The sequence below is a fragment of the Anoplopoma fimbria genome, chromosome 6 (assembly GCF_027596085.1).
Source record: "Anoplopoma fimbria isolate UVic2021 breed Golden Eagle Sablefish chromosome 6, Afim_UVic_2022, whole genome shotgun sequence".
In the NCBI taxonomy this organism is placed as follows: Eukaryota; Metazoa; Chordata; class Actinopteri; order Perciformes; family Anoplopomatidae; genus Anoplopoma; species Anoplopoma fimbria.
In genome coordinates, this window is record NC_072454.1 from 14,787,048 (window position 1) to 14,813,819 (window position 26,772).

A 26,772-nucleotide genomic window follows, 5' to 3' on the forward strand; every position below is an offset into this window, starting at 1 on the left:
TTAATAAATACTTTTATTTTGATCATGTGTTTTCTTATGTTCTGTGATTTAATTTTCAGTTTTCCAGGTTTTATTTAATTTGTATTGTAGAGAGATTTCTTTAATTGTCTCTTAATTTTTTTGTAATGAACGAAGCACCGTTTTGAGAATATCAATTTGGTTTTGAAAAATGACGACGAACACTGGTTTGATGGATCAATCTGTCAAAAGTGTTTCACTGGGTGATAGATGACACATAAACAAGCTCATGTATCACAGCTTGTACTGTCATGTAAGTCATGTTTAAGCAGAATATATGGAAAGTAACACATTAACTCTAATACTAATACTATAATATACTAATACTATAATACTATACTTTAAATATAGTAGAATCTTACTTGAGAATTTGTAGTAATAACACCGCAATTACTGTTTCTAAAGTATGTAATACATGCACAATACGAAGAATAATGGGGAAAAACTGTATAGCCCAACTTTTTGGGCCACTTAATCAGGCCAAGCCCAATAAAATAATGAATTGTATCAATATTTTACTTTAGGCCAGCACAATATGACTGATAACATAATGAGCAACACCCTCTTTTTTTCACCCCTCCTGAACTGCAAACAATACCAAATCATATCTGTGTTGGATTCAATTGTTCTGCATGAAATACTATAAAGTGGGAATAATTGTGATGAGGGACTATTGTAAGACAATAAGTTAAGATGCCAATTCAAACCAGATTTATTTTTTAATTTAGAAGGTATGGTTTAAATTTTGTTTCATATTTATTCTCATTATTATCTACCCCGAGATCTTTCATGTTGCCGGTGTTTAGGTACATTTTCAAAAAAATCAAAATATAATAGTTTAATGAAATCTTAAGTAAAGAGGTTAAAATGAAGTATTGTTTACATTTTGTACTACTTTGTCATTTGCAAGTGCCTTCATCATTTCAAGTGTTGAATGTAAAAATAAATGTAATTTACTACTATACTATGCTATCCTTTTCAAAACGGTAATATGTTATTTGTGGAGGATCGTAAAAAAGCGTTGTGTCCCTTTAAGAGTGGATGGAATGGAACTCATGGTGCCTCTCGCCCATTGGCTGGCCTCTGATTGCGTCACTCGACTAATCAGCTCCGTCGACGTCACAGGTTGGCATTACGTTGGGAGGCGTGTGTGACATTTGCTGCATGAAGCTAGTTTACGAGCAGCTAGCCGGATAAAGATGAAGAACTAGGAAGTAAATAGAAAATACTTTGCCTCGTAACGACTGAGCTGAGGTTTGTGTTGCAGTTTGTTGTGTTACTCACATTAGATAATACAGTTTATATATCAAATGTAGCGTGAGGTAAAACTTCCTATGTGGCTAAACACGTTAAACACCAGTGAGCAGGCTAACCTTTCTGTCTCTTAACTTGTACTGTAACTGAATGCTCACGTTGGGATTCTGTCAGAGATGTTGAAACTAGTCAGATAACTAGTTCATTTCTTTTTTTGCATTGCAGTATGGGTGTGCGTTAGCCGCGTGAGCCGACTTGGCTAACTGCATTTTGCACACAAGGTTAACATTAGCTTTAGCCGGCTAGCTCCTCACTCCCCTCTTGCTGCAGCTTTCTCACTTCCTTATGCCGACTTGTCGGGACAGGTGTGCTGAACATAAACCAGGTGTGGTGTGGGATAGATAGTGTGTGCGACTTAATAACAGTGCTCACAGAGGAGCACGACGTCCTGCAGTCCACTTCACTGTTTTCTGTCACTTAAGCTGAGCCGGAGGTGGGACCATGCTGCTCTCCTTGGTTGTGCACACATACTCGCTGCGGTACTGGTTTCCAGCCACGATCATGCTGGGAACAGCCCCAGCTTACATGCTGTCATGGGGCGCCTGGCGCTTTCTTTCAACCGTTTTACCAGCGAGAATATATCACAAGGTAGACGATCGGCTGTACTCCGTGTACCAGAGTATGGTGCTGTTCTTCTTTGAAAACTACACCGGAGTAGAGGTAAGTTATCATGCATGTACTGCATGTAAATGTACAGTTAAGTGGTACTGTGTTTATCAAGGATGGGGTATCTTATTCTGCTAAAAGACATACTAGGACCCTCTCACTGGCTGGGAACCTAAATATTATTGCATGCACACCATGTAGATCAGTGCATCTTTGCAGGTGTCTGCATTTTTTCCCCTCTTTAAAAAACCCAAAATGTAAATTAGTCTATGTGCTAGACACATAGGCTAATAAACAATATCTTGATGAACCAGATGTATGTCGAGAAGGTCTGCATTCTTTTATCCTTCTGTTGCCACTCCTTGCACATTTGTTATAATTGTACAGTAGACTCTGCAGAGAAACAACAGTGATAGTGTTTTGTGTAATAAGATTGTCTGCACTGTCCCTCTAACTGGAGGCCAAATGAGTAGATTGCAAAGGACCTTTTTAATTAATTCACTTGGGTTTATTGAACAGCTGCATTATACTCTGGTGGGATGAATCAGTCTGAACCAGAAACAAATCCACAATGCAGTGTAGATATTTAACAAAAAAGAAGAATCATTTTGCACACTGATGACATTTTGTCTGTAATACTTTTAACATGCTTTCTCTGTAGATTATTATTTATGGAGATATACCAAAGAACAAAGAGAACGTCATCTACCTGTCCAATCATCAATGTACAGGTAACACATTTCCAAATTGAAATCTCAGCCTATTGTGAATGACTTATTGTAGTAAAAATCTAATCTCTACGGTTTTCCTTGTAGCTGACTGGATCATTGCTGACATGCTCGCCATCAGGCAGAGCGCTCTCGGCCATGTCAGATACGTCCTTAAAGATGGACTCAAGTGGCTCCCGCTGTACGGATGGTATTTCTCTCAGGTAATGCAACTGTGTGAGTATTTGAATGTCATTTGTTATTGTAAATTACAGATGCAGAGAAGAAGAAAAAAATGAGTCACATTCCCCACTGCTGTTCTCATTGGATTATCTTTCTGTTTTAGCACGGAGGAGCCTACGTGAAACGGAGTGCAAAGTTCAGTGAAATAGCGATGAAGAAGAAACTCTTCACCCAGACTCTGTCTGGAGCCCCAGTAAGTACACATTATAAATGTTCTAAATAAGCCTTTTGACTACACACACGTTTACCCTCTTAAGGTTGACATACAGTCTGAGGCCATTTCTTCTCCCTTAAAGACTAAAAGTTCAGTTCAAAAGAAAACAAGGACTTCAAAGATCAATCATATTTTCTAACGGGGCCTTATTTTTCTGATCATCACAAGCTTGTTTTTAAACTTTCACCACTTAAATTCACTGCAGAGCTTTCTGTATAATCTTCCAAAAATATTGTCTTTCAAAAAAATTATCTTGTAATTAGGATTTTGATGTGAATTGTTTCTGAGAGTTTGTATTAACAGAACATATAATGACGTCAGCACCAATGAAATGGATAATCAGATGCACAATGGTTCACATGCAATTTGTTATTGTGCTGAAAGGGCAACTTTTTAATCACTTTTGGGATTTAACTGTGGGGGATTAGTGCGTGTGCGTGTGCGTGTGTGTGTGTGTCAAGAGAAGTAGTTCTGGTGACCTGTAGGCACACAATGAAAGCTCTGTTCTGAATAGGTAAAATAAATATTCTCAGTGTTCACAGTGCCCTTACTTGAACATATATTTTTGTCTATGTTCCTGTGCGACGGAAATTCATCTTATCAACTCCAAAACAAATTGTTAAATTGGCCTATTGATTACAGTAATTCACAAATACGTTATAAAGTATTTTAAAAACTGCTGCATTAGTTCCTCATTTGCCAGTGTGAAGATTTTCTTATTGTCTAAAAAGCCTTCACATCTTCAGTATTTCTCAGGAGATTAAAAAGAAAGATTCTTATACACATTCTTTCAGTACTTGGGCTAAAAAAGATGACCTTACATGGTCATATTTGTTGAAATCTTTCTAATCTGGCGTCACTAAAATGGGGAGAGACAAAGGAACACAGTAGTAGGTTGAGTCTACATCAACAAAAACACAATTTTCAAAGTGTTTCTTATAAACATAAAAAGTTCAGTACAGTGTTCAGTACAAGTCCTGTCAATACTAGGAATCCCTATTGACCCATAGCATCAAGAACAAAAAACACACAGATTTTGATTCCATGTGTTTGTTTTTCTCTCACAGATGTACCTTGTCATCTTCCCAGAAGGAACTCGGTATAATCCAGAGCTCAAGAATGTTATCGCTGACAGTCAGGCTTTTGCTACAAAAGAAGGTACAAACTTGATGGAAGTCATTCACTGCTGTACTGCTGTGTTCTAATTCAGCACACAGCAGTCTGTAAAACAGCTGACAAAGATCTGTTGTGTGAGCAGTGAGCATCACTTGTGGATTTGTAAAAAGATTATTGCTATTTTTGTCAGTGTTTTTGAAAAAATGTTATACCCTTTTGTTGAATAATTAATTAGTAGAGCTTTATACACATAAAAACTACTTTATTAATGTCTGTCGTCACTGGATTACTGTTGTTTTGCCGAGAATTTGCGTCCACCAAATCTGCTGATTAAATATTTCAGCTGGTGCAGATCAAAGTTATGAGGACTAATTTGACTTGCTGCTGGTAGATATGAGAATTTATTGCTCATAAAGAATCCGTCACAGAGAAGTCTCTTCTGGTTGTTTTTGTCGCATGAGGAAGTGGAATTATCAGATTTTAAAGGGCGATTGTATTTAACCGCAATGTTAATTTCAATATAGCTTTACAATTTCACAACTGAATACAGTCGTTGCATCAACATGATTATTGTGATGCTGTTGGGCAGTGTGGGGTTTAGGTCAAATCACAAACTGCATCCATTATGCAGAGATTAAGCCTATCTCTGGACCACAGCTCTGAATATCACCTTCCCCCATTAATCCAAAATAAATCGCTCTGGAGAGCCAACATGTGCACATGACATTATCTGCTATTAGTGAGGTATTAGTGGGCAGAGGGAGGTGCCACATCGACTGAGGAACAACAGACTGTGCAGTAACTGACACAAGCATTCATGTAGAATTACTGTATTTTACCATCATGTGTGTATTTATTTTTAAAGTATTTTGGGGGGGGGGTTTAAGCCATTATTTATTGATAGTGAATAGTAGAGTGTTGACAGGAAAATTAAAAGACAGATGTAATGATGACATGTAACAAAGATTCCCAGCCAAACACATTCTGAGGAAGTTGTGAAAACATGTCTAGCAACTTCTGTTTTTTAGGCATGCTTTATATTCACACTGTTAATACAACCTGTAATTCATCAGATCTGATTGAATAGATCATTTATTACATCTGTTCCTCTGTATAGGACTGGCTGTCCTGAAGCACACACTGACACCCAGAATGAAGGCCTCTCACATAGCCCTCGAGGCCATGGAGGGCCACCTGGACGCCGTGTACGACGTCACAGTGGCCTACGAGGGAACGCTGGAAGTCTCCGGTCAAAGAAAACCTGCTCCATCAATGCCAGGTAAGCAGGCATCTTAATTGAGGCAACTGGCAATTTAAAAACAGACACGGTCAGTCAACAGCTTCCTTCATTTAAGATGGTCTCGCAATTTGATCTGAACCTGGATATCTTGTCTTAAGTCCTTTTGTCTTAGGCGTACACTTATACAGGACACGTGCATCTGGAATAAGTATGGAAATGCGAGCCCATCTCAAGGGGAATTAGCCAGGCCAGCCAACAAGCTAGAAGAATAGTCATCTCACCAGTCGGGTCCAGAACGATATATTCTGCCCGGTTGCTCCTTTCCTGTTGTAGTATTCACAGTAGCAGTCAGTACCGTGGTGAGAAAAACATGTTATTATTCCACTTGCTGCCGATTTGCACCTGGCATTGAAATGTGAGCTGTATCTGGATATCCTATGTGGATAAGGAAATGTGCTTGTTGTGTAAGGAAATGTGATGTAAGGTGTTAAAACACGAGAGAAGGTGTTGTGAGCAAATGTACAGCTATTTGTCTACAAATCCACCAGCCCAAGTTTATTTACATATTGAGATTCAATCATAGTTCTGTCAGAATCAACATAACAAGAAAACTCATCGACACTCGGTATGACTGCAAAGTCATTTGTGAAAAATGTGTGTGAATACTAGTTATTAATGCAGGACATATGATTTGTTATTTTTAATCCTATAGATCCAAGCAGCATTTTAATACCAGATATAAAAGCAGTTACAGGCTGCCTCTATCTTCTGTTGATCAGTGATCCACAAACACGCAGGCAGTGTATCATCTATCCTGTGTACGCACCCTCGGTAAATAATCACATAGCAAACAAAACCTATTAACAGTCGTGTCTTCCTGTAAACAGCATGACTCTATGTTTTGGAGTTTTTGATTATTCCTTGTTGCCGGTTGTTTGACGAGCACTGTTTGAATGTTAAAAAACATCCCGTTTCAATCAGGAATAAACATCAATGTGTTTCTAGCAAACGGAACAGAGAATAGAAAAGCATTCTTCTCATCATCACGCACTTCCTGGTCTCATGTGGTGAAGGTGACTTTAGTGATTTTAAAAGGAAGTGGAAGTGACTCGAGGCTGCGTTCACACTGTAGCTACAACAGTCCAAACTCACATTTCAGTGTTCTCATCAGTATGAACAGTTTGAACCATTTCAACGTATTGTGATGTATATTAGACCCTGAGTTACGGGTTGTGTACAACATGCAACTTTTATTTAAAAACACAGTGCAGTCAGTTTGCTGAGATGATAGACTTGATCTTGGGTTTGGAAAAATATAAACGTCTTTGAAAATATTCAACCTCTCACTGTAAAATCATTATTGGAAATGGGGATTTAGGATTTCCCTAATTGGTTATTGTACAGGGCTGCATGGTGGCGCGGTGGCTAGAACTATCGCCTCACAGCAACAGGGTTTGATTCCCGGGCTGGACGGCCCTTCTGTGGGTAGCTGCATGTTCTCCCTTTTGTCAGTGTGGGTTCTCTTTGGGTTCTTCGGCTTCCTCCAACGGTCCAAATCATGCAGATTAGCATAATTGATTACTCTAAATTGCTCGTATATGTATATTGCATTAAAATTATTCTGTAATAAAAGCTTTTTTTAACAACTGATGTGGCAAATAGCAGATTATGTACTCGAGCAATAAAAGTAGAAAAATAAAAACAACAAACCAAAGAAACAAACAATGCCTTCACTTAAAGTTGCGGACCTCTGACTTAATTTTGTTGATTTTTGAATGAATCTGCAATGAAGTTCAAAGTATTAAATGTAGCCAAATTATCTGACATAACCACAAAACCACAGCACATTTTCTGAAAATGCAAACATAAAGATTTTGGCATTTGATGGGTCCCTGTCATTACTTGGAGTCCAGAGCTTATTATTGTTATTAATAAAGGTCTGCAGCTCAGTCTGGATTTTTACTTCCTATTATGTGCTATACTCCAGCATCATTATGTTGTTACATACAAGATACAGTTATTCTGCCTTTTTTATTGGGCATCAGCCTAACCTTTACTTGCGTGTAGTTGAAGTTTAAATAAGCACTTCAACACACAATTATTCCTGTGAGAGGGAGCTGAGTGGTGCACCACCACAGAGCCAGTACAGACATCACTACAGATTCAAATGAGAGCTATCTGTTGTGTGAGAGCTGCAAGTGAAAAACACGCTGGATACACGTGTGGTCTAGACAATCACAGAATTCAGCACCTGACTCTGCAGGCTTTTTATATGTAAAAAAAGAAAATAATTGAGCTCCCTGCATCTTTCTTGTGGCCGTTTGGTCTCCTTTTTGTATGCAGATGACCCAAAATATTAAAGCTTCATTTTCAGCTTTACTAGAGTTTATTAAAAGGATTGAGATCAGGAGGTGTTTGTTTCTACAGAGAGAGTTGATTTCCTTCTTCTGTTCTAGGAAGTTGTTTTTAAAGTGTGTTTTGGAACATTGCTCTGCTCACACAGACATGACCTGCAGTCAAGGCTCGGATGGTTGCCATTTCTTAAGACTGACTTTGGCTTCTTCATGTGTGTTCTTGCAAAGATAAATCAAATGTCTCTCGTCCTGAGCCTTCGTCCACATCAACCCGTCTTTATTTGAGATATCAGGGTTTATTGAAGTGGTACATATTGTGTCTGAAGGTAGATTTTAAATCTGTGCAGCAGCTGATTGAGGTGCTCTCTCCGCCAGTAAAGCAATCTTTCGCTTCTGACTTCGATCAAGTTTCCTCTTTTGGCCGCAGTGCCAGGTTTCCTGATAATATTGCATGTTGTGGAAACAGGAACTTGAAGGTCTCTGGGGATACACGTGTAGCCTTGAGCGTTCACACTTGGTTACATTTTTATGTCTGACCTTGTCAGACACTTTTCTTTCTTTCCTTAGTGCTCTGACAGTGTAATTTTTACTTGACACTTTCATATTTATTTTAAGAAAATCTATTTGGTGATGCTGAAACTGAATGGTTTGTATTATTATACAAATGATGAATATTCAGTTGTAACTCTAAATATTTAGTGTTACTTCATATTTTTAAATCTGACTCTTCTACATTAACACTCGACTGGATTTAGACAAATTTCATCCTGCTTTTATTATCAGATCTGATGGTATTGGTCTGGGACTGCGGTGCACCAGCTTAACCAACAAGCTGTTGTACGTTACTGGGCTTTACTCTCTTGAGTCAAAGGGCCTTGGCATCAAGGTGTCATAGCAGCTCCACTCCATCATTGTCGCCTCGTGTTGATTTTAGGTGCTTACTCTACGTGCCGTTTTGCTGAAAGGCTTTTCCTGTTTTTGTTTAGTCTCTTTATTTTTTATGTTTGACAGAATTCCTGTGCAAAGAATGTCCCAGAGTCCACATACACTTTGACCGCGTGGACATAAAGGAAATTCCTTCTGAGCCACTGTTTTTCCGCAGGTGGCTGCACGAGCGGTTTGAAATCAAGGACCGGTAAGTGTGTGTTGGTGGATGTTATTAAATCAATGCATAAACCACAGTGATGTTTTTAAATGTTCTGCTTTTGGCACCACAAGTTTTAATCGCAGATATGTTTCTTAGCTTCTAAAAAGAAAGAAAGCTAGAAACGTTACAGATTTACCTAACATTGTTATCGCAGATAAAAGGTTACATTCTTTATATTTATTTATTTCAAACATGTAAATACATGCAAATAAGAAAGGGGAAATAAATAAGAATAACAAAATATAGCAAACTGTCAATAAACAAATTCTCATAAACATTTCCAAAAAGGAGTAGGGAGAAATACACACCTTGTGAGTGTAAGCCCATATTCCCTTTTAGGTCTATAATCAATAATTAAAAACTGTAAAAAGATCAAATATAGCTGAAGGAGATATTTAATATAACCTGCATTAAAACTGATATCAAAATGGAACATTGAGAAAGTTGAGTCTGATTCTCTGACATAGACTGTGAATCACGGGGTTGGGTTTAAATAATAGTTGTCTACGATGGAAAGTGGTAATCTACTGATCCCAACATTGACAACATCCATCAAGCAACAAAAAGCCCTGGTGTGATTTGGGTGTAGTATTTGTGCTGTAACTGCTGTAAAAAATAAATTAATTAATTAATTAAAGAAAAAAAAAAGGCTTTCACTGATCCAGCATTTTGCAATAATTCACTTATGTAGCCCTTGTGCTTTTCTAAGACCGACTGAATTCCTAAGAGAGTAATCTGTCTTTTCAAAGGCTGCTGACGGATTTCTACGAGTCGGAGGATGCAGACAAAATCCGCAAGTTTCCCGGGGAAGGCAAACCTTCTCCTCTGAGCCTTTCTAAAACCCTCCCGTCAGTGCTGATCCTGGGGGGACTGACACTGCCATTACTGCTGACGGAGAACGGCAGGAAACTGTACGTGAGAACCTGGGTGTACGGGACTCTGCTGGGCTGGTTGTGGGTGAATGCTTTTCCTTAACAAACAGGGCAGCGGCTGCCACGATGAGATGCACAAAAGACATGGAGAGACGTTGCCATTTTCCTGTATCGCAACAACACAAGGTCTGTTCCAGATGCAGAGCAGAATCTGATGAGAGGTTCAGAGATTTACTCCTCATGTCCGGCTCACTGTTGACCTTGAGCCGAAAGCTGAACGGAGATACGGAGAAATGTTAAGCTTTTTTGTGCTACTTGTTCCCTCACGTTATTTGGATTTGCAGCCTGTTGAAAAAACATGAGTGGAATTAATGAAAGGTATTCTTAAAAATACCCCTAATTATCTACTCTGAAATTAAAAAAAAGTATATATACTTCTAAAAGTAATTCCCCCCTTCATCAGATTTAGCCCAAATAATATTTATGCATGCCCACTTTTCCATCAAACATGGGCCAGTTTTAAGCCCTTTGACATATTTTTGAGAGCAAAGTGTGCTAAGTGCTCTCAAAACAAGTTAATTGATCATGTTTGGATACTCTATGTAGCTGAAACAGTACACCAGCCTACTGATGATAGATCATTAATTATTTAAGTGCACTGACTCATTGACATTGGTGTAATGTCATGTATGCCAAGTCCCATGTCAGGAGGTTTATGCACCTGCTCATTTAAAGTGATATAAGTAGCATGCAGTCCTCTATAGGGGCTCATAAACCTGACACCAGCTGCATTGTTTACCATAAATCTTCATATGACATCACTTAGTTTTATAAAATCATAATGAATGTAGCTGTAAACTCATTTATGCATATATGATAGAGCATTTTTTCCAAATTCTCAAACCCCAAGATTTAGTTTTTACTACTTTGTATCCTTAAAAAAAGAAATCAATCTACTGTACATTTGAGACTTTGTCGCTGAACAGTGGCAGATGCCACAGCAAGTTCATTTGGAGGAATGCGTGTTTAAAAATTAAATATTGCTTTAACCTTAAAATGTCAATCATTGCCAAAACCTGCTGTATTTACCATTATATTCTCCATGTGTTTAAGTTGAGCAATACCTGTTAAATGCCAGCCTGAATGACAGCTAAGAAACTTAATGTCTCTTTTCTTCCTCCTTTTTTGGACCTAAATACATTATAATTAGATTTATTTTTTAAATGGTTTATTCACAGATCCATAACTTTTTATATGCATTTGTTTCTTGAATACTAGTTACAGCTGACACAAAAGTATCTGCCTAGCAAAAAGCTGACAAAGCCATGTTAACCGTATATCACAGGTCCCTGTGCACTCAAAGCCATTTGTATTATAAATGTCACTGTATTGTGAAAAGCACTGTATGTCCATTGTTGTTTACTGTTATGAAACCATTGCATTTTTTCCACGAGTCACTTTACATGTTTGCCGTCTCGTCCTCGTCTAGAGTTAGTCTGAGAGATGTTCTCCTCATGTGGAAGGTACAGTAAACCTCATAGTTTTTACATGTTGCTCCAATACCTCACTTGAATAATCCTTCCTGAAATGACTTGTCAGACATTTTATAGTCATTTTTATCCTGACAAAACCAGACTGTAACTCATCAGGAAATCTCTATGTAGACAGTATTTAAATGCCAACTGATTTTGGAAATGTGTGCCTTCTCTTTGGAGGAGTTGATCCTCAGCCCTCTCACAGGGCCACTGTGGCTCTTTTTCACCAGGTGACTGCATGGAGACGCTCTGCTGGAGCTGCTGCTCTTTGCAGCGTGTGGTCACATTGTCTACAGTTCATAGTGGCTTATTTTGCTCGAAGAATGCATTGATTTACACTTTTTAAGGGTTATTATTAAACAATGAAACCTTTATTGTATGTAAGTTCTGGAAATGGGGGCTCAGAGAGAAATAAAGTGGTTTTCTTTTGGAGAGTCAAGTTTTTTTTTTTCTGTTGTCTTACTGAACACATGACTTAAGTTAAAACTTTGTACTATTTCACAGGTATCAGAGATGCACAAGTAAATGTAATACTGGTACAATGTTTTGCTGATGTAGTTAAACTGACTGTTGACAGTCAGTGGACAGTTAAACTTACACACCCAAGATGCCATCATTTCAAATAAAACATTTGAGATGCCTTATGCACAATGTTGTGCATGTTTTATTTTATTTACACTGAAGTATTTTTTAGAGCATCAGGCTGAGACTTATAAAGTCCTGCATATCTAAAGGATATGATTATGACTATTAAATAAACTGTTGGGACACTACTGACCCTCCCCTTATCACCTTCAGTCCACAGAGAAGTAGTTATGTAAGCACAGGAACACAGAGACCAACCATTACTACTACATGTTCAAATAATACTAAATTATAATAATAACAAAGTAATCAACACCTTTGCATTTTTCCTATTTTGTTGCATTGCAACCAGACATTAAAATTGGATTTGGATGTTCAACCTGTACACTGAACAGAGCTGGACTTTAAGAAAGAGTGGGCAGGGGGGAAAAAGCCATTTCTTAAAGAAAAAATAAAACAGGTTTGGACTCTTCTGGCAAATTCAATTTTTTTTTCTCTTTTAAGTTCACTTAACCACTTTTGACTTTGTGTAGGTCCATTACATACAATCCAAATAAATCATTTTACTTCCAGGTTGTAGTGCAACAAAATAGGGGTGAATACTTTTGCAAGGCACTGTTCTCCCACAAATGTATTGTAGCTACTTTTTGCATAATGAAGTGAAGTGGGTCTGAAAATCCCTCCGGATACAATTAAGTTTTTTGGTAGGAAACTGAAGAATTATTGCTCTCCGAATGGAATATTTACCCATGAGACACTGTAATTTTACAGAAAAATGTATTTCCAAGTTTTAGACTTTGCACACAAAAATAAGATTAGGCCCAAAACAGGTATCTCACAGATAAATAAGACAATTTTGGTGATAAGAAATCCAACAGAAATGGACTTGGAAGTGTGATTTTATGTATAAATAAACTCTACAGACACTTTGTTTAAATAAGATCACTTAAATATATATATATATATATATATATATATATATATATATATATATATATATATATATATATATATATATATATAGACACTTAAATAAAGATCACTTAAATATATATATATATTTTTTGATTAGGTTTTGGGACCGTAACCGGCATTGATTTAAATGTTGTGAAATACAAATTTCCCCCTTTATCAAAAGTCAGCGAACACACCACAAACCAAACCACGCATGAGCATTATGTTTTATGGGCAGTAACAAGGAAGCGAAGTCACAGATTGAAGATAACGTTTCTTAGTGCTGCAGCTCGTTTGGACTCAAGGTATGTCATATTTACCCAACGAATTAACTTAATGTACAATGATAATATAATAAAACGTACTTCACATGAGATAAACATGACATAACATGCGTGCAGCGCTGAGCTGTCTGTCCTTACGCTTCCTCTGTTGTTTTGTATTAAAGGTCTCACAGCGATACCTAGGGGTTTGTCAGAGTTCTTGCAGGTAGATAACTAGGGGTTAAAGTACTAAAGCACAAGAAGTATTTCGCTTAAAAGTGTAGGAAGAGGGTAATTAGAGGGAATTTAAATACCTTATCTCTGTTTTGATTTTTTTTGTGTGTAAGCCTTGCTATTTAAAGTCCTGGCTCTATATAAATACCAAACATACCTCACACCCTGAGCTGTATACCTGTTTGTTTTGCAGATGGCAGTTGACTGGATTGGATTTGGTTATGCTGCAGCCATCGCCTTTGGGGGATACATGGGCTACAAGAGAAAAGGTTGAAAGCTTTTCATTTTGGCAGACGGCTCAACACTTGATAAACCTGATTAACCCTGATTCTCATCTTGTGTGTCTGTGTCATTATAGGCAGCGTCATGTCCCTGATGGCTGGTTTGGTCTTTGGTTGGTTATCTGCTTATGGTGCATACAACGTCTCTTATGACCCAAAGGACATCAAGGTCTCATTGAGTGAGTAGGGCTAAGCTCATTGTAATATATTGATTTTAAACAGTTTACGAGTCAAATAATTGATACCATGTCATGATGTTTTCTTTCTCCAGTTTCCTCAGGAGTCCTCTCACTCGTGATGGGAACGAGATACAAGAAATCTGGAAAGTTAATGCCTGCTGGCTTTATGTCGGGGCTAAGGTCAGAGTCAAAGTTGCTCAAAATGCAGAACATTTTGTAACAACACATTGTCAAATTATGTAACGGGTTATTATACACTTGTTTAAATATTTTTTGATTTGCTGTCTCTCTCTCTCTCTCTTACAGTTTGTTGATGGTGTTTCGGCTGTTACTGCTCCTGGTGGTGTGACTGAAGGAGTAAAGCTGACCAGACTGAGGGCTCTCTGTCTCTCATTGAGCAAGCCTTGTTTTAAAGGAAACAGCATTCCCAGTTGCATACTAAAACCCTCTGTTTTGTATGCTAACTTAACTCTCATGTGAACAAAAACTACCAGTGGGTGTTTAACAGATTTGAGGTTAACTTGACTACTAATCCTATTGCAGTAAATCTGTTTTGGCGATCTTTATAGAAATAAAGCTTTTTTTGTATGAGCATGTGCATGAATGTAAATCTCTTGATTTGAGATTAACAGATGTACATGAGCTTTGTGGGTGCAATTGTTTGTGTTGGCAGGTGGTTTACTGTTTACACTGCGACTTCACTTTTGAAGGCTGCTAATAATGTCAATGTAAGTGATCTCAAATATTCAAATCACTGAAAGAAAAGGGCCAAGTTTAAAGAATAAAATGTGTATTCTTGACTGCTCTCATGCTTTGTCTTTTAACTTTGAAAAAACATTTAGAATAATAGTTTGTGATTTTTGTAATATAGTAAAAGCAAAACAAATCAGAACAAAATGTGATTCTTTAAATAATACTTTTGTTTTTATGTACATGGTGTGGAGATAATCTTAATTCTGTAACTGAATAAGCAAAACATTAACACTATCAGATGTCAGAAATTAACATTTATTTAGTAGAACTTTCACATAATATCATCCATTTAATGTAAATTTATGACATAGATTACTGTTAATTAGACTTGCAATGGATGGTGCAGTATTATTCTAAACATCAACCAGCAAATAATAGATCCATATGTCATACATGCTGTGCTTGCATAATGGATCTTTCACAATGCCTGTGTGAGGAATGTGAGAAGTTTATTTCAATGGTAGTTTGATTTTGAACACCTCCATGATAGTCTTCACGTAAGTTTCATCTGGCTGCGGCTTCCTCTTGCTGCCTGGCTCCAGGAACTTGCTGATGGCAGGAATCCTGGTCATCCTGCCCTGGAAAGACTGGAGGGAAACGCAGAAAGTCATTCTTAAACAGAGCATTCGGTAATCAGTTTATTTCTGTTATTATTAACAATATATCTCATAGGAACAAGTTCTTTTTTTTTGTTCCTTTGTATATCCAGTCTTATAAAGTACATCACATTTACCTTGACGTTGGGAAACTCTGCGAGGATACCAACGAATTTCTCCTCCAGCATCAGGGTGCATTCAAGCAGCTGCACATCTGCACAGCTTAGCTTACCTCCCACCAGGTACATGGGCCCAGACAGTGCCTGAGATGTTTGTCAAAGACACACAATAGCTTGTTTGTTTATTTAATATATATTATCATCAACAGCTCCATTTTCCATCTTTAAGGGTTTTTAAGTAAGATGAATTAGTTTCTAGAACATGCCATTTCAAATAATATGTACGGTAAGAATGGCTGTACCTTTTCGAACACAGGAAGGTAGCGTCCTTTTGCTTTAGTTTGAATGGTTTCCAGTTGTGCGTTTGCATCTGCACTGAAGGGCAACATCATTATCATTTCCATGAGATCCATCACTCCCTCTGAGTACATGTTGATCCTGAGGGGAAAGCATATACCGTGACACATTCATCCACTAAAATCACATTATAGAAGACGCTCATAATTGCGCTTTTTAAGAAATGGACCATACATGACCCGGTCTTTGATGTCTTTTCCATGAAGATTGTACTTCTCTGCAATGTAATTCAAGATTGCTTTTGTCTGAATGAGCTTCATGCCATCCATTTCCACCAAAGGAACCTGTTGGAACATGAGATCTCCATCTGCAGATAAAACACAGGTATGAAGAGCGGCACACCCTTGTAGATTAGAACTATGAATAGAGGTCACAAAACGTTTAGCCATCCACCATAAAAGGTTGTATTATAAGTGGGCTAAAGTTAAAAGATTAAAACTGAAAAAGCACACATGTGACTTGAAAACAGGTCAGAGGTCTGATTCCGCTTTTTTTGAAACTCACCACTCAGGAGTTTTTCGTACTGCTCACGAGTTGTCAGATAAACCTCATCATACTGTGAATATGAGATTACATAACACATTTAGGGCCCATTCGGGAGAGTTTGGGTTGTTTCGAGACAGCACAGTTTCAGATTAATATCAACACACTCTCACTTACATCGACTTCTGCAACTGCCAAAAGCCAACGAATTGACTCCATTTTTCCTCTCCCATTGAAGTATTGCAGCACAACTTTCCCGGCCATGGCTTTAGTATCAAAAGTGATATTTTTTTTTATATCTAAAACTAAAATGAGACAGAGTACATATTACATATTACTGAATACAAATGCACCTAACAACAACAAAACGTGGGAACTGAGATAACGAGTCTTTGAAATTATACCTGTGTGCACCGGCAAGCCACCGTGGAAGAAGCAGAGTGAAGTGAGAGCAGTAAACGAAACAGTGAAGCTGTTATATAATATTGTAATGTGGGGAGAAAAAAATGACCAAGGTGGGGAAGACATCTGACGACTGCGATTGGCTGGTTCTGACCAATACAAACATGGCTCATTAACATGATGCCGCTAGACATTATGGGTAAAATACTAACTGGCCGTGTTAGATCGATAATTTTACGGCAAGTTTAAAGTATCGATTACGTGTAAAACCAATCACTTGCACACTAAGGCATATATACATTGTACATAGTACATAGTATATACATTAGATATCCGACACCGTGATAGAACATTGTCTTCCTGTTACGCTAGATAAATACGCCACGGCCATGTTGCTCTTCTTGGATGTGAGGGCGATCTGGCTGCGACATCTGTCACCCCATTGATCGCTAGGGTTGATTCGGCTGATCTGGCTGGCTAGGCGGGTGTCCCCTTCCTCCCTCACCGCTCCATGTGTGTCCCTCCCGAAGCCCCGCGCTCGGTGGAAGAGGACGAGGTCCCCCCGGCGGACGACCATCCTTCGGTGTACCAGTAGCTGCGCTCCCCTGCTAGAACCTCCAAACAAGCTCAAGGCCCATTTGTAGGAGAAACGTAGGGAAGTTAAGCTCCAAGCGTCAGACACATCCAAATGAGGCGCTGCACGTGGCAGTCTGCCTTCCTTTTTGTAATACATTTTTTAAGATTATAGTATCATCTGAAAAACAACAACATACAGTATCAAATATTAAACAAATTTGTATTACATTTAGATATAATGCATTTACTTTTTTCTAATTTATTCTAACATACACTGCATTTATTTGACATTACTAGTTACTTTTGCAGATTTTGTTTATTATTAAAAAATATATAAATCAACTAATAACTGATGACGTATACCAGCAGTATAGTAGATCCACCTTTACCAGCCTTGCCCAGTGATATCATATTTATTATTGTATTAAGGTGAGAACTTTTACTTTTGGTACATTAAATACATTTTTACTTTTGGTACATTAAATACATTTTGATGCTAGTACTTGTGTACTTTTACATAAATAGGATTTTGGAATAATGACTTTTACCTAAAGTAATCAAGTGTTTTATACTGAGGTATTGCTACTTAAGTAAAATAATAGTATTCTTCCATCATTGACTGCCTTCAGTCCGACCACGATCTATGTCACAAAATTTAGGTCTCTAGAGAGTTGTTGTCATAATTAATGTAATGCAATGGTATAATGTATTGATTAAGCACTGCAAACAGTTACATTAAAAGCTTAATCTCTTTAATGCTAATCCTAAACTTCTACTTCATTCTACTTACTGTATTCACCCCTTTTAAATACCATACAGGATGAAACCATTGATGGATTTCTCACTTTTTACATTTTGTATTTATCTGTTGCCACTATTTCATTGGAAGCCCTGTAGATGGGGCTGTGTAGCATATGAGTTCGTTAACCATAATAACGTACTGTTGGTGTGCCATCAATATTTTCTTCTATTTTCTCCATTGACTTGTTGCTACGTACACACATTGCCATAGAATGAGAATACCCCTCATAGGTGTCAATTAAGTATAATGTCATATAATGTAGTAGTCTAACAATATATTTATACCTGCATTACCTACAGGACATGTGCAGGAATATTGTCCCATTAAGGACCTCGGAAGCCAGTTTTGCTTGTTGATGAAATTGTGACATCTTTTCTCTATCAATCACAATATCTACCAAATAAAGAAGGGATAAATACATTTCATTACATAATGTGCCTACAGTAGAATACCAGATCCCTTTTAATACACTATGCATGCATGTTTAGCATTAACAGTGAGCTACTAGTCATGGATTAATATCTAGATTAATGTAGCTTGCCAGCATCTATCCGGCAGCTGTGCTCACAACGGTGCAGCTGTCGGCCAGAAACGGAAAATAGACTGACAGGTAACTTTTACTTTGCATTCAGCTATTCAATTTAAATTGTTTGGGGAAAAAAACAGTTGAAAATATCATTACCCAGTCAAAAGTTTAATTATACTCAACAACTGGCAATTCAATAATCACACTCACTTTGGCCGAGGGGGTAGCATGTGTTAACTTGGATAATTTTACTTCTGAAACTAGAATAGACTTGAACAGTGTTGCAACCACTTGCATTGTATTCATTATAATGCACAAAAAATAGTTACCTGATTACAAGGCTCATGAAAAAAAAACAGCAGAAATGTAAAAAAAATCAAATATACCGAACTTTACAGAGGCAAAGTAATAAGTTGTAGCCAAAACAAGTCACAGTGAAGTTTTCAGAAAATCATTATATGCATATTATGTTTACAGGTTGGTGAACATTCAATGATAAATCTGATACAAAACTGAGGTTGTTACCTCTGAAGAGCAGTAGCTATGTTACAGAAATACAAAATAAAAACACTGAGGAGCAAATCCAGGCTCAAATTCTGGCCCGGTTGCATTTAAATATACACATACACTGAGATATTTTACAACTTACAACATCCATAGTACACATAATGAAAAACAAAATTATTGCTGTGTAAGGTGTATGCACAGATTTAGATTATAAAACAACTAGGCCTACTCTTTGGAGGTGAAAGAGTTCTTAGGAGCACAGATCAGAGCTCCAGGCGGGGCACTAGCGGTGTCCATATTTGGCAGACCAGTCTGTTCGCCCGTGGATGGTCTGTACCGGCGGGCGAGGCAGCAGGCCAGGGGTGCTCTTGTTGGTTGATGGCATGTTGGTAGAGGTGTTCATCGGACTCCGGCCTGACTGCCACGTTGCATAATCTAAAATAGTTAAAAATAATTGTTAGGTGGCTGGGCGCTATAACAGTTAATATAAATTAGATAGCTGAATATCACGCAAAACTCTAATCTCTGAAGTTCATCCTCACTTGATGCTGTTGATTCCACAGAGGGACTCTGGTGTCGCCTGTGACCGGCTGAACCGATGTCTTTTTTGTAAAACGACGGCATGTATCCACCTGGGATTGTGTTTGTACCTTACATTTAAAAGAAACAATAACAGATGCATTTATTTGAATGGTAGTGATGACAAATAGTTGCAAGGATTGCAGTGAAGTTTAGTGCGAGACGTCCTGGGAGATTACCGTGAGCGCCTCTGCTCGGCAGAGTCCCTCCGAAAGGAATACTGCTGTTGCCCCAAAGATGGCTACCAGTGAAGTCTTTACTGGCATTTATGGCCACGTTCTTCTTTGTGCTAATACCTGAGGGAGACAGTAAGAGCTTATCAGATACACTTTTTCAAGGAAGATGATAGACAGGTCGGTAAAAAAAACAAGACCAGGTGAGAGGACCTGATGTTTTAAATCTTATTCTCTGTCGTCACAAGAAAGAAATAATAAGTGATCATGAGCATTATTAATTGTGGCTGCGACTGGGCTTCATGTGAAGAATAATTATATACAGATACCTCTGTTATAACTCCATTTTGCTTTGACTGACCCTGGGAAATCTCTGCACTCATGTGCTGATGGTTGTATGTGTCACCATGTTCACCAAATTATTTGCATTGATATATATACTGTGTATCTTTTATTAACATTGGGATCGTTGACAGTTCAGGGCCAGCAGATGGATTTAAAGTAGTTTAGCTTTTTAATTACTGCACAAATCCTGTGGTTGATCTGCTTTACTTTATAAAACCACAAACGTGAAACGTAGACATGAAAAACACCTGCAGACACCGATGATATATATGTATTTTATTAATGAATACTGTCATGGAAGTATTCGAATATATACATTACCAGGTAAATATCTTGACTGCCTCAAGTAATGTTGTTTGGCAGACGCAGTTCTCAATGGCTCCTGGTAGGCTGCACTCTTGTTCAGGTTTAAAGGTGCATCTTCCTTTCCATTGGGACGACTATAATCCAGAACATTTCCATATCTGAAAGACAGCGTGCATTCAATGATACAAAGGTAGTCATAGTGTTGTATGGACATTAGCTGAGGGTACAGATCTTGTATTCCTCCATCATGTCCTCACCTGCTCAGTGTGTCCTCCCCATGCCTCGACTTCTCTGCGGAGAAGTTACTTTTTCCAAGAACACCTATGGATGTCAGATCCGTTTCCTCGTAGTCGTCCCAGTCTTCAGCCTTAAGGTGTCCGGTGCCGTGGCCCCAGCGCCGCCGCCCTCCTTTGGGTTTCAACTGATAGCTCAGTAGGTTTGCTTTTTCTGTCTCCTGTCTTGTTTGCTAAAAGAACAACATCAACCATACACGTAAGGAATATTTTCCATAATCCATGTTTGAAAAAACAAGTTATTTTAATATATATTTCTAGATATTCTGGCTGTCAGCCTCCCTTTGATATCTACTAAAAACTTGATTTTTAAGTATTACTTAGTAAGTAAATACTAAGTGACGCAAAGTAACGTAGATTAGATGTTTACATCAATCAGCCATCATCAGTAATGTATAGGAGCCCAGCTTTATGGGATTGCTAGCCCAGATTTTAACATATACATTTTAATGCAAAGGCTTCATTCATTTATTAATTATCTGGAAGAAATAAAGAAGACATACTTGCTATAACTAATAATAGTAGCAGATATATAGTTAATATACACACACACACACACACACACACACACACACACACACACACACACACACACACACATATATTATTTTTCCAGCCTCACCTTGCTCTGGAGACTCTTGTCAACAATGTAAGGAAGATGGCTCTGTGGTGTTCCTCCGGTCTGTTCCTGGTTCAGGATGTGCTTCGGTTGTTGCTCTCGCACCAGCTCTGCATGCCGTTGGTACACTGCCGACTGCGCAGCTGCAGACGCAGAGGAGGGCTGGATCTGCTGGAGAGGCCTGGAGGGGGAGCAGTGTTGGTTGGGAGGTGGAGGCTGGGAGGGAGGCACAGGCTTGAGCAGCAGGGGCTGCTGCTGCTGCTGCTGCTGCTGCTGCTGCTGCTGCTGCTGCTGCTGCTGCTGCAGTGTCGGTTGTGACTGTAACGGAGCCTGCAGCGGCACGAGGCCTGGCTGAGGTCTGCCCTGCTCCAGGATCTGCTGAGGAGTGCCCAAAGCCTGGCCCACGTGGAAGTAAGAGTACCTGAGAGCCTGAAAAGACATCAAGATTTGAACAAAACAACATCAGCTTGCATTCTGTATGTTCAGCTATGAAGAGGAAGTGTAGGTCAGACTCTACCTGGGCTGAAGATGGTCTCTTCTTGGGATCCCACTGGAGCAGGTCTGTCATCAGATGAATGGCTTCAGGACTGGCATTTGGTATCAGTGTCTTTAGATTACTGGGAACACACTGAGGCCAACGGAAATTCATGACATTTGCGAGATGGTATCCCTCCGGCCAATCATTCTGGAGGGGGAAGACGCACATTTACAGAACATCATATTTAACAAAAAAAACATTTTTTTTTTATTCACCCTGACTGTAGTAGGAGTAGTAGATTAGTAACTTTAAAAAAAAAAATACACAGAGAGGGGAACTTTAACATAGGACCAATACCTGAACTTCGAATCACAAGTATACTGTGCACAATACACATTCTTTCTATGTAGTATTGATGTTTTAGTCTTGTTTTTCAAGAAGTAATCTCATGCATTAAGTGCAAATAATTAGTAAGGAATTAGTCAAATGTGTGAAGACATATCTATCTCTTTCGTGAGATGGATTACTCAGAAACAAATCACATCCTGTTGTTTAGAAAGGTTGTTCATAATTCTGCTGTACACATATGAAGAACCTTACCTTCTTTGGCGTACCCAGCACTTGGCAAACTTTGAATATGGTGTCTACTTCACTGGAGCCCGGGAAAAGAGGCCTGAGGGTATAAAGCTCTGCCATGATGCAGCCAACTGCCCACTGGTCTATGGGTGAACTGTAGGATGTGGATCTGAGGAGCACCTCTGGGGCTCTGTACCTGGTCCAAAAACAGAGGATGCTTGGAGTTCAGTGCCCTGAACTATCAAACAAAGTGCGCTATAATTACTCTCAAATAAACTCACCATCTGGTCGAGACGTAGTCTGTGTACGGTGGTCGAGATCTGATTTCCCGGGCGAGCCCAAAGTCAGCTATTTTCACCAGCTCTGGGCCCATGCACAGAAGATTCTCAGGTTTCATGTCCCTGTGAAAAAACCCTAACAAAAGACACAATGCGTGACCGTCTCGACACAAGTTGGCACTAAACATAAAATGTGCCACATTATATTTAGCATCCCGGAGTCGTAGACATACGTACCATGTTTATGAATGAACGTGAGCCCCTGTAGTATCTGAAACATAATATTTCTTACGGCAGATTCAGGAAATAATCGAGTCCTGCGGCAAGAAACAAAGAGTTAGAAAACAAAAACGGTTAAGAAACAACGCATTTATAAAATAAAGTTTTAAATCTAGGATTAGTAACAACAGTACGCACCTGTCTTTCATTAGCTGGTATAGATTTTCCTTCATGTACTCAAATATGAAGTACAAGTGATCATTTTCTCGAATCACCTCCTTAAGTTTGATTACATTGGCATGGTTGAGTTTCTTTAATGACTGTAAGAATAAAAGAAACAGATCATGTAAGTACACAGAAACTAAACAATAGCAGTAAAAATAAAAGTAAAACCAACCATGCTGGACAACACACACGGGTCACTGCAGCACATTCAAAAGCACGCCCTACAACTATGAAGCAAAACCTTCATGTTAAAACATGGCTAGAGTATGAACACAATGGAGTTTGGGGGTAAATGCTGCAAAGGTGGGATTAAAACTTACAATTGAAAAAGGGTAAATAGAAAGCAGGATGGAGAAATATACACTTTCCCCATGCACCTGGGATGACACAGGTTTAACCATGCTAAATTTTAGTAAGGGGGGAAAAGCTGTAATGGGATTTTGAGATTTTATGGTGTGACATGCCGTAACTATGATCCAATTAGCAGGACTCTAAGGACCAGCGTGTTCTACACATGTTTTGCTGCGTTAAAGCTCTAGGAGAGGGAGTGTGTAAGCCAGGGATGGGAACTGGAGCTCAAAACCAACAGCACACAAGAATCACCTTCAACTCTTAGAGCTGGTGTGTGACTTTGAGCTGTGAGGAAATTTAGACAGTAACATACTGAATTGGTGTGAAAACAAACAACAGAAATTTTGAGTATTTGACAACTGGTCTAAAATGTAGATGTACAGTATATTAACCATGTTATCATTACTGCATTACCTGCAAATCATTAAGTTATCATGAAGTTGCATCTCTATTCTACACAAAGAAATAAAATAAATAACAAACAGAGTCACAAAGTGTAGCTACAAAATGCTGCTCATCTGGTCACTGCATCAACACAGCTGACAGCATGACATTAAACATTACATGTCATATTTAATGTTTGCTATTATATTTTTACTTTTTATGTACATATTTATGAAAAGGCTCAGTGAAATTCAGTGAATGTTATATTTCACATCCAAAATTGGAGAATGGAGCGAATACTCCATATAATGTTTCTGGAGCTTCAATACCAACATTGATGTAAGGAAGGTTAATAGGGATACATACAACAGTACCTTAATATGGGGATTTATTATTTCACGTGAATTTGATCAGTAAATATGGACATTCTCTCCCAAATCATAGATGCAACTGCATAAAGTAAGTATTTAAGTTCATTTTGGGTTGTATTTTTCTGTTATTCTCCTGTGCTATTCAAATGTGTGAAATTGTGTTAAAAATGTAAAAAAGACAAACTCACCTTGACTTCACGGAGGTTCATGCATTCTTCCCAGGAGTAGAATTTTCTTTTCATTCTGAAAAATATATTTCCCATTAACTTAAATCAAATCAAATTGCATGTCAGAAAAGAAGGTGCTGTTGATAACAAGCGCACTCAATTTTCCAGACACTCACTTCTTTATGGCAACCAGCTCTCCTGACTCCAGACTGCGACCGAGGATGACCGAGCCATACGTGCCATCCCCGAGCTGTCTGATATTTGTGTATCTATTCATCATGCTCCTCCTTCCATAGCATCCGGGGTGAGATGATAGTCGGGTGGTAAATAGAGGGTTTGCCTCCGGCTGCTGAATGCAACCAGATTTTCCTGTGACAACAGCCGAAAACCACAGGCAGAGCAGGTGGACTCATGGTTTCATGGAATTGCCTCCTCCCAGCTGGGAAGATGAGGGATCAATGACAGAAAATGTTGTTAGTTATGCAAACCTAGCTCTTTGAATTAATATGTTTGCCATTTGACCACAAGCTTTCTACTAAATGGGACATTCAATGGTTGGAAAACATGTTAGTGCAAACTATATGAATCTTAGGCATGTATTGGCCACAATATGCCAATATATCGGTGTCATCCAATTTATCAATTAACAGTTTCTCAGTGATGCAAATCAAGTGTTAAATTGACTGCTTCACTACATGTTAATCTAGGCTAATACAGGTAATGAACCCTTTTCTTCAAACCATTACGAAATATGCACAGTTTCAGGTTTGTATCAAGCAGGCAGGCTCAATTCATCCTCATAATCTAAGATACTTCTGATGATTAAATATGAACCACAGTTTTCCTGGTTTTCAGTGCCACAGTTTTATCTGAATACAACATTAAATGATAACAATCAGGGGCACTCTTGGGAAACTGTCTCTGAGCTCTACTTAAATCTGAGTTTCAGACATGTATGCCCAAGATTGATTTTGTGACATCACAACTCGTTTGGTAGCGAATCATGGTTCAATATGCAACTTGCACAGTCTTATGTGGAAACCTAAACATCTCCAGTTGAGGTTGGACTTTGAGTTAAAACAACTTATATCAGACACATATTGCACAAGTCTGGATTAACTTGAACTGCTGACTGACAAGTGAAATAATGTGTATAGTTATCATGGTGGTCTCATGTCACCACATGAAACCCCCAGATGTAAACACACTATTTCCATGCTTTCTTCACATCAATTAACAGTTAACCAGCGTTTATAAGATGTTGTAACGTTATTTACCCAGATCAGCGTTAACCTAACTGAGCAGAGTGGAAGCTGACTAAACAAAACGGCAATTTAGCATTAAAAACATGCATAATTCGGATATAATTCACCCCGCAGTTAGTTGCAGATGGTTGGATGTAATACTACAACGCTGTGTTATAATTGTGTTGTGGCGCTGGTGGTGGCCCAGCTGCAGATAACAACATTACAGCGCTACAGAGACAAAAAGCAGCAGACATCACTCACCCTTCTCGCCTCACATCGACAACAACACATGGCCGAGCAGTAGAAATAGATGTGCAACAAATGGCTAAAGGGAATAATGTGTTGACTGACTGACGCCGTTAGAAAAAGGATAAATGCATCCAGTTTGTCTCACACACAACATGAATACATTTCATCCTGCAGGCCCTCTCGTCATAGCTCATCATAATCTCGCGTTGTTGCAAAAACAGTCTGCGGTCTGATTGCAACAAATCACAGCTCTCGTCCGTCTCGGTCTGTAAACGAAGATACAAAACGAGACGGAAGAAATCACTGCATTCTTATCTCCAAAGTCTGCATACTTTCATGTCTGCAGCATTTATGATTATTTGAATCTTTTTTCATATATTTTTTGTTTTTCCCTTCCTTTAGTCCTCACACTGCTGCCAGGTGATTCAAACAAATGCATAACTGGGATTCACATGCTCATTAACTATCTAAATATATAGTAGTTAGGGGTAAAATGACATAATAAGACTCGTTCATGGCATTGAAATGATAAACAATACCGATATTCAAAGAATAACACAAAGAACGATTAGGATTTATCGGCGCAAAGCAAAGCCGGAAGTGACCATGTCTGCGTGCTCTTGTGTTGCATTCTTCTCTGCTAACATCTTTGTCCTCAAGTAAAGCAAATGGTCCAGTTACAAAAGGTATTTTCGAGGACCATGAAGGAAAAAAATATTTCCTACAGACGTACAGTACCAGTCAAAAGTTTGGACACACCTTTGCATTCAATGTTTTTCTTTATTTTTATTTTTTTCTACATTGTAGATTAATATTGAAGACATCCAAACTATGAAGGAACACATAGGGAATTATGTGGTAAACAAACAAATGCTCAACAAACCAGAATATGTTTTATATTTTAGATTCTTCAAAGTAGTTGAATGAGA

The 26,772-nt window shown here is 38.4% G+C and overlaps 4 protein-coding genes across 5 annotated transcripts; 2 read left to right on the forward strand and 2 right to left on the reverse strand.

The window, feature by feature from the left end:
• Positions 1–1,160: 1,160 nt before the first annotated feature.
• On the forward strand, positions 1,161–11,910 carry agpat5 (1-acylglycerol-3-phosphate O-acyltransferase 5 (lysophosphatidic acid acyltransferase, epsilon)). Of its 2 annotated transcripts, XM_054599670.1 has the most exons (9): positions 1,161–1,272; positions 1,755–1,992; positions 2,600–2,669; positions 2,754–2,869; positions 2,992–3,081; positions 4,170–4,260; positions 5,336–5,497; positions 8,824–8,947; positions 9,709–11,910. In XM_054599670.1, exons 2-9 carry the CDS (start codon positions 1,774–1,776, stop codon positions 9,932–9,934), a joined length of 1,098 nt encoding a protein of 365 aa, XP_054455645.1. In that variant the 5' UTR covers positions 1,161–1,272; positions 1,755–1,773; the 3' UTR covers positions 9,935–11,910. The 2 variants fall into 2 exon arrangements, with proteins under 2 accessions (XP_054455645.1, XP_054455644.1); XM_054599669.1 differs by having other exon boundaries at positions 1,161–1,992.
• Positions 11,911–13,112: 1,202 nt separating this feature from the next.
• Positions 13,113–14,662, forward strand: tmem14a (transmembrane protein 14A). The gene is made up of 5 exons (XM_054599676.1): positions 13,113–13,210; positions 13,596–13,671; positions 13,761–13,862; positions 13,955–14,042; positions 14,169–14,662. The coding sequence occupies exons 2-5, from the start codon at positions 13,596–13,598 to the stop codon at positions 14,209–14,211; spliced, it is 309 nt and encodes a 102-aa protein (XP_054455651.1). The 5' UTR covers positions 13,113–13,210; the 3' UTR covers positions 14,212–14,662.
• A 189-nt stretch (positions 14,663–14,851) lies between these two features.
• Positions 14,852–16,656, reverse strand: gsta.1 (glutathione S-transferase, alpha tandem duplicate 1). The gene is made up of 7 exons (XM_054599674.1): positions 16,575–16,656; positions 16,348–16,475; positions 16,192–16,243; positions 15,862–15,994; positions 15,633–15,768; positions 15,349–15,474; positions 14,852–15,202 (listed from the first exon to the last, which is right to left on the reverse strand). The coding sequence occupies exons 2-7, from the start codon at positions 16,432–16,434 to the stop codon at positions 15,065–15,067; spliced, it is 672 nt and encodes a 223-aa protein (XP_054455649.1). The 5' UTR covers positions 16,435–16,475; positions 16,575–16,656; the 3' UTR covers positions 14,852–15,064.
• Positions 16,657–18,670: 2,014 nt separating this feature from the next.
• On the reverse strand, positions 18,671–26,031 carry LOC129091953 (serine/threonine-protein kinase ICK-like). The gene is made up of 14 exons (XM_054599662.1): positions 25,856–26,031; positions 24,524–24,786; positions 24,369–24,423; positions 23,048–23,169; positions 22,868–22,947; positions 22,634–22,766; positions 22,377–22,548; positions 21,816–21,983; positions 21,302–21,727; positions 20,644–20,852; positions 20,402–20,544; positions 19,742–19,858; positions 19,526–19,633; positions 18,671–19,418 (listed from the first exon to the last, which is right to left on the reverse strand). Exons 2-14 carry the CDS (start codon positions 24,625–24,627, stop codon positions 19,267–19,269), a joined length of 1,989 nt encoding a protein of 662 aa, XP_054455637.1. The 5' UTR covers positions 24,628–24,786; positions 25,856–26,031; the 3' UTR covers positions 18,671–19,266.
• Between the last annotated feature and the right edge of the window lie 741 nt (positions 26,032–26,772).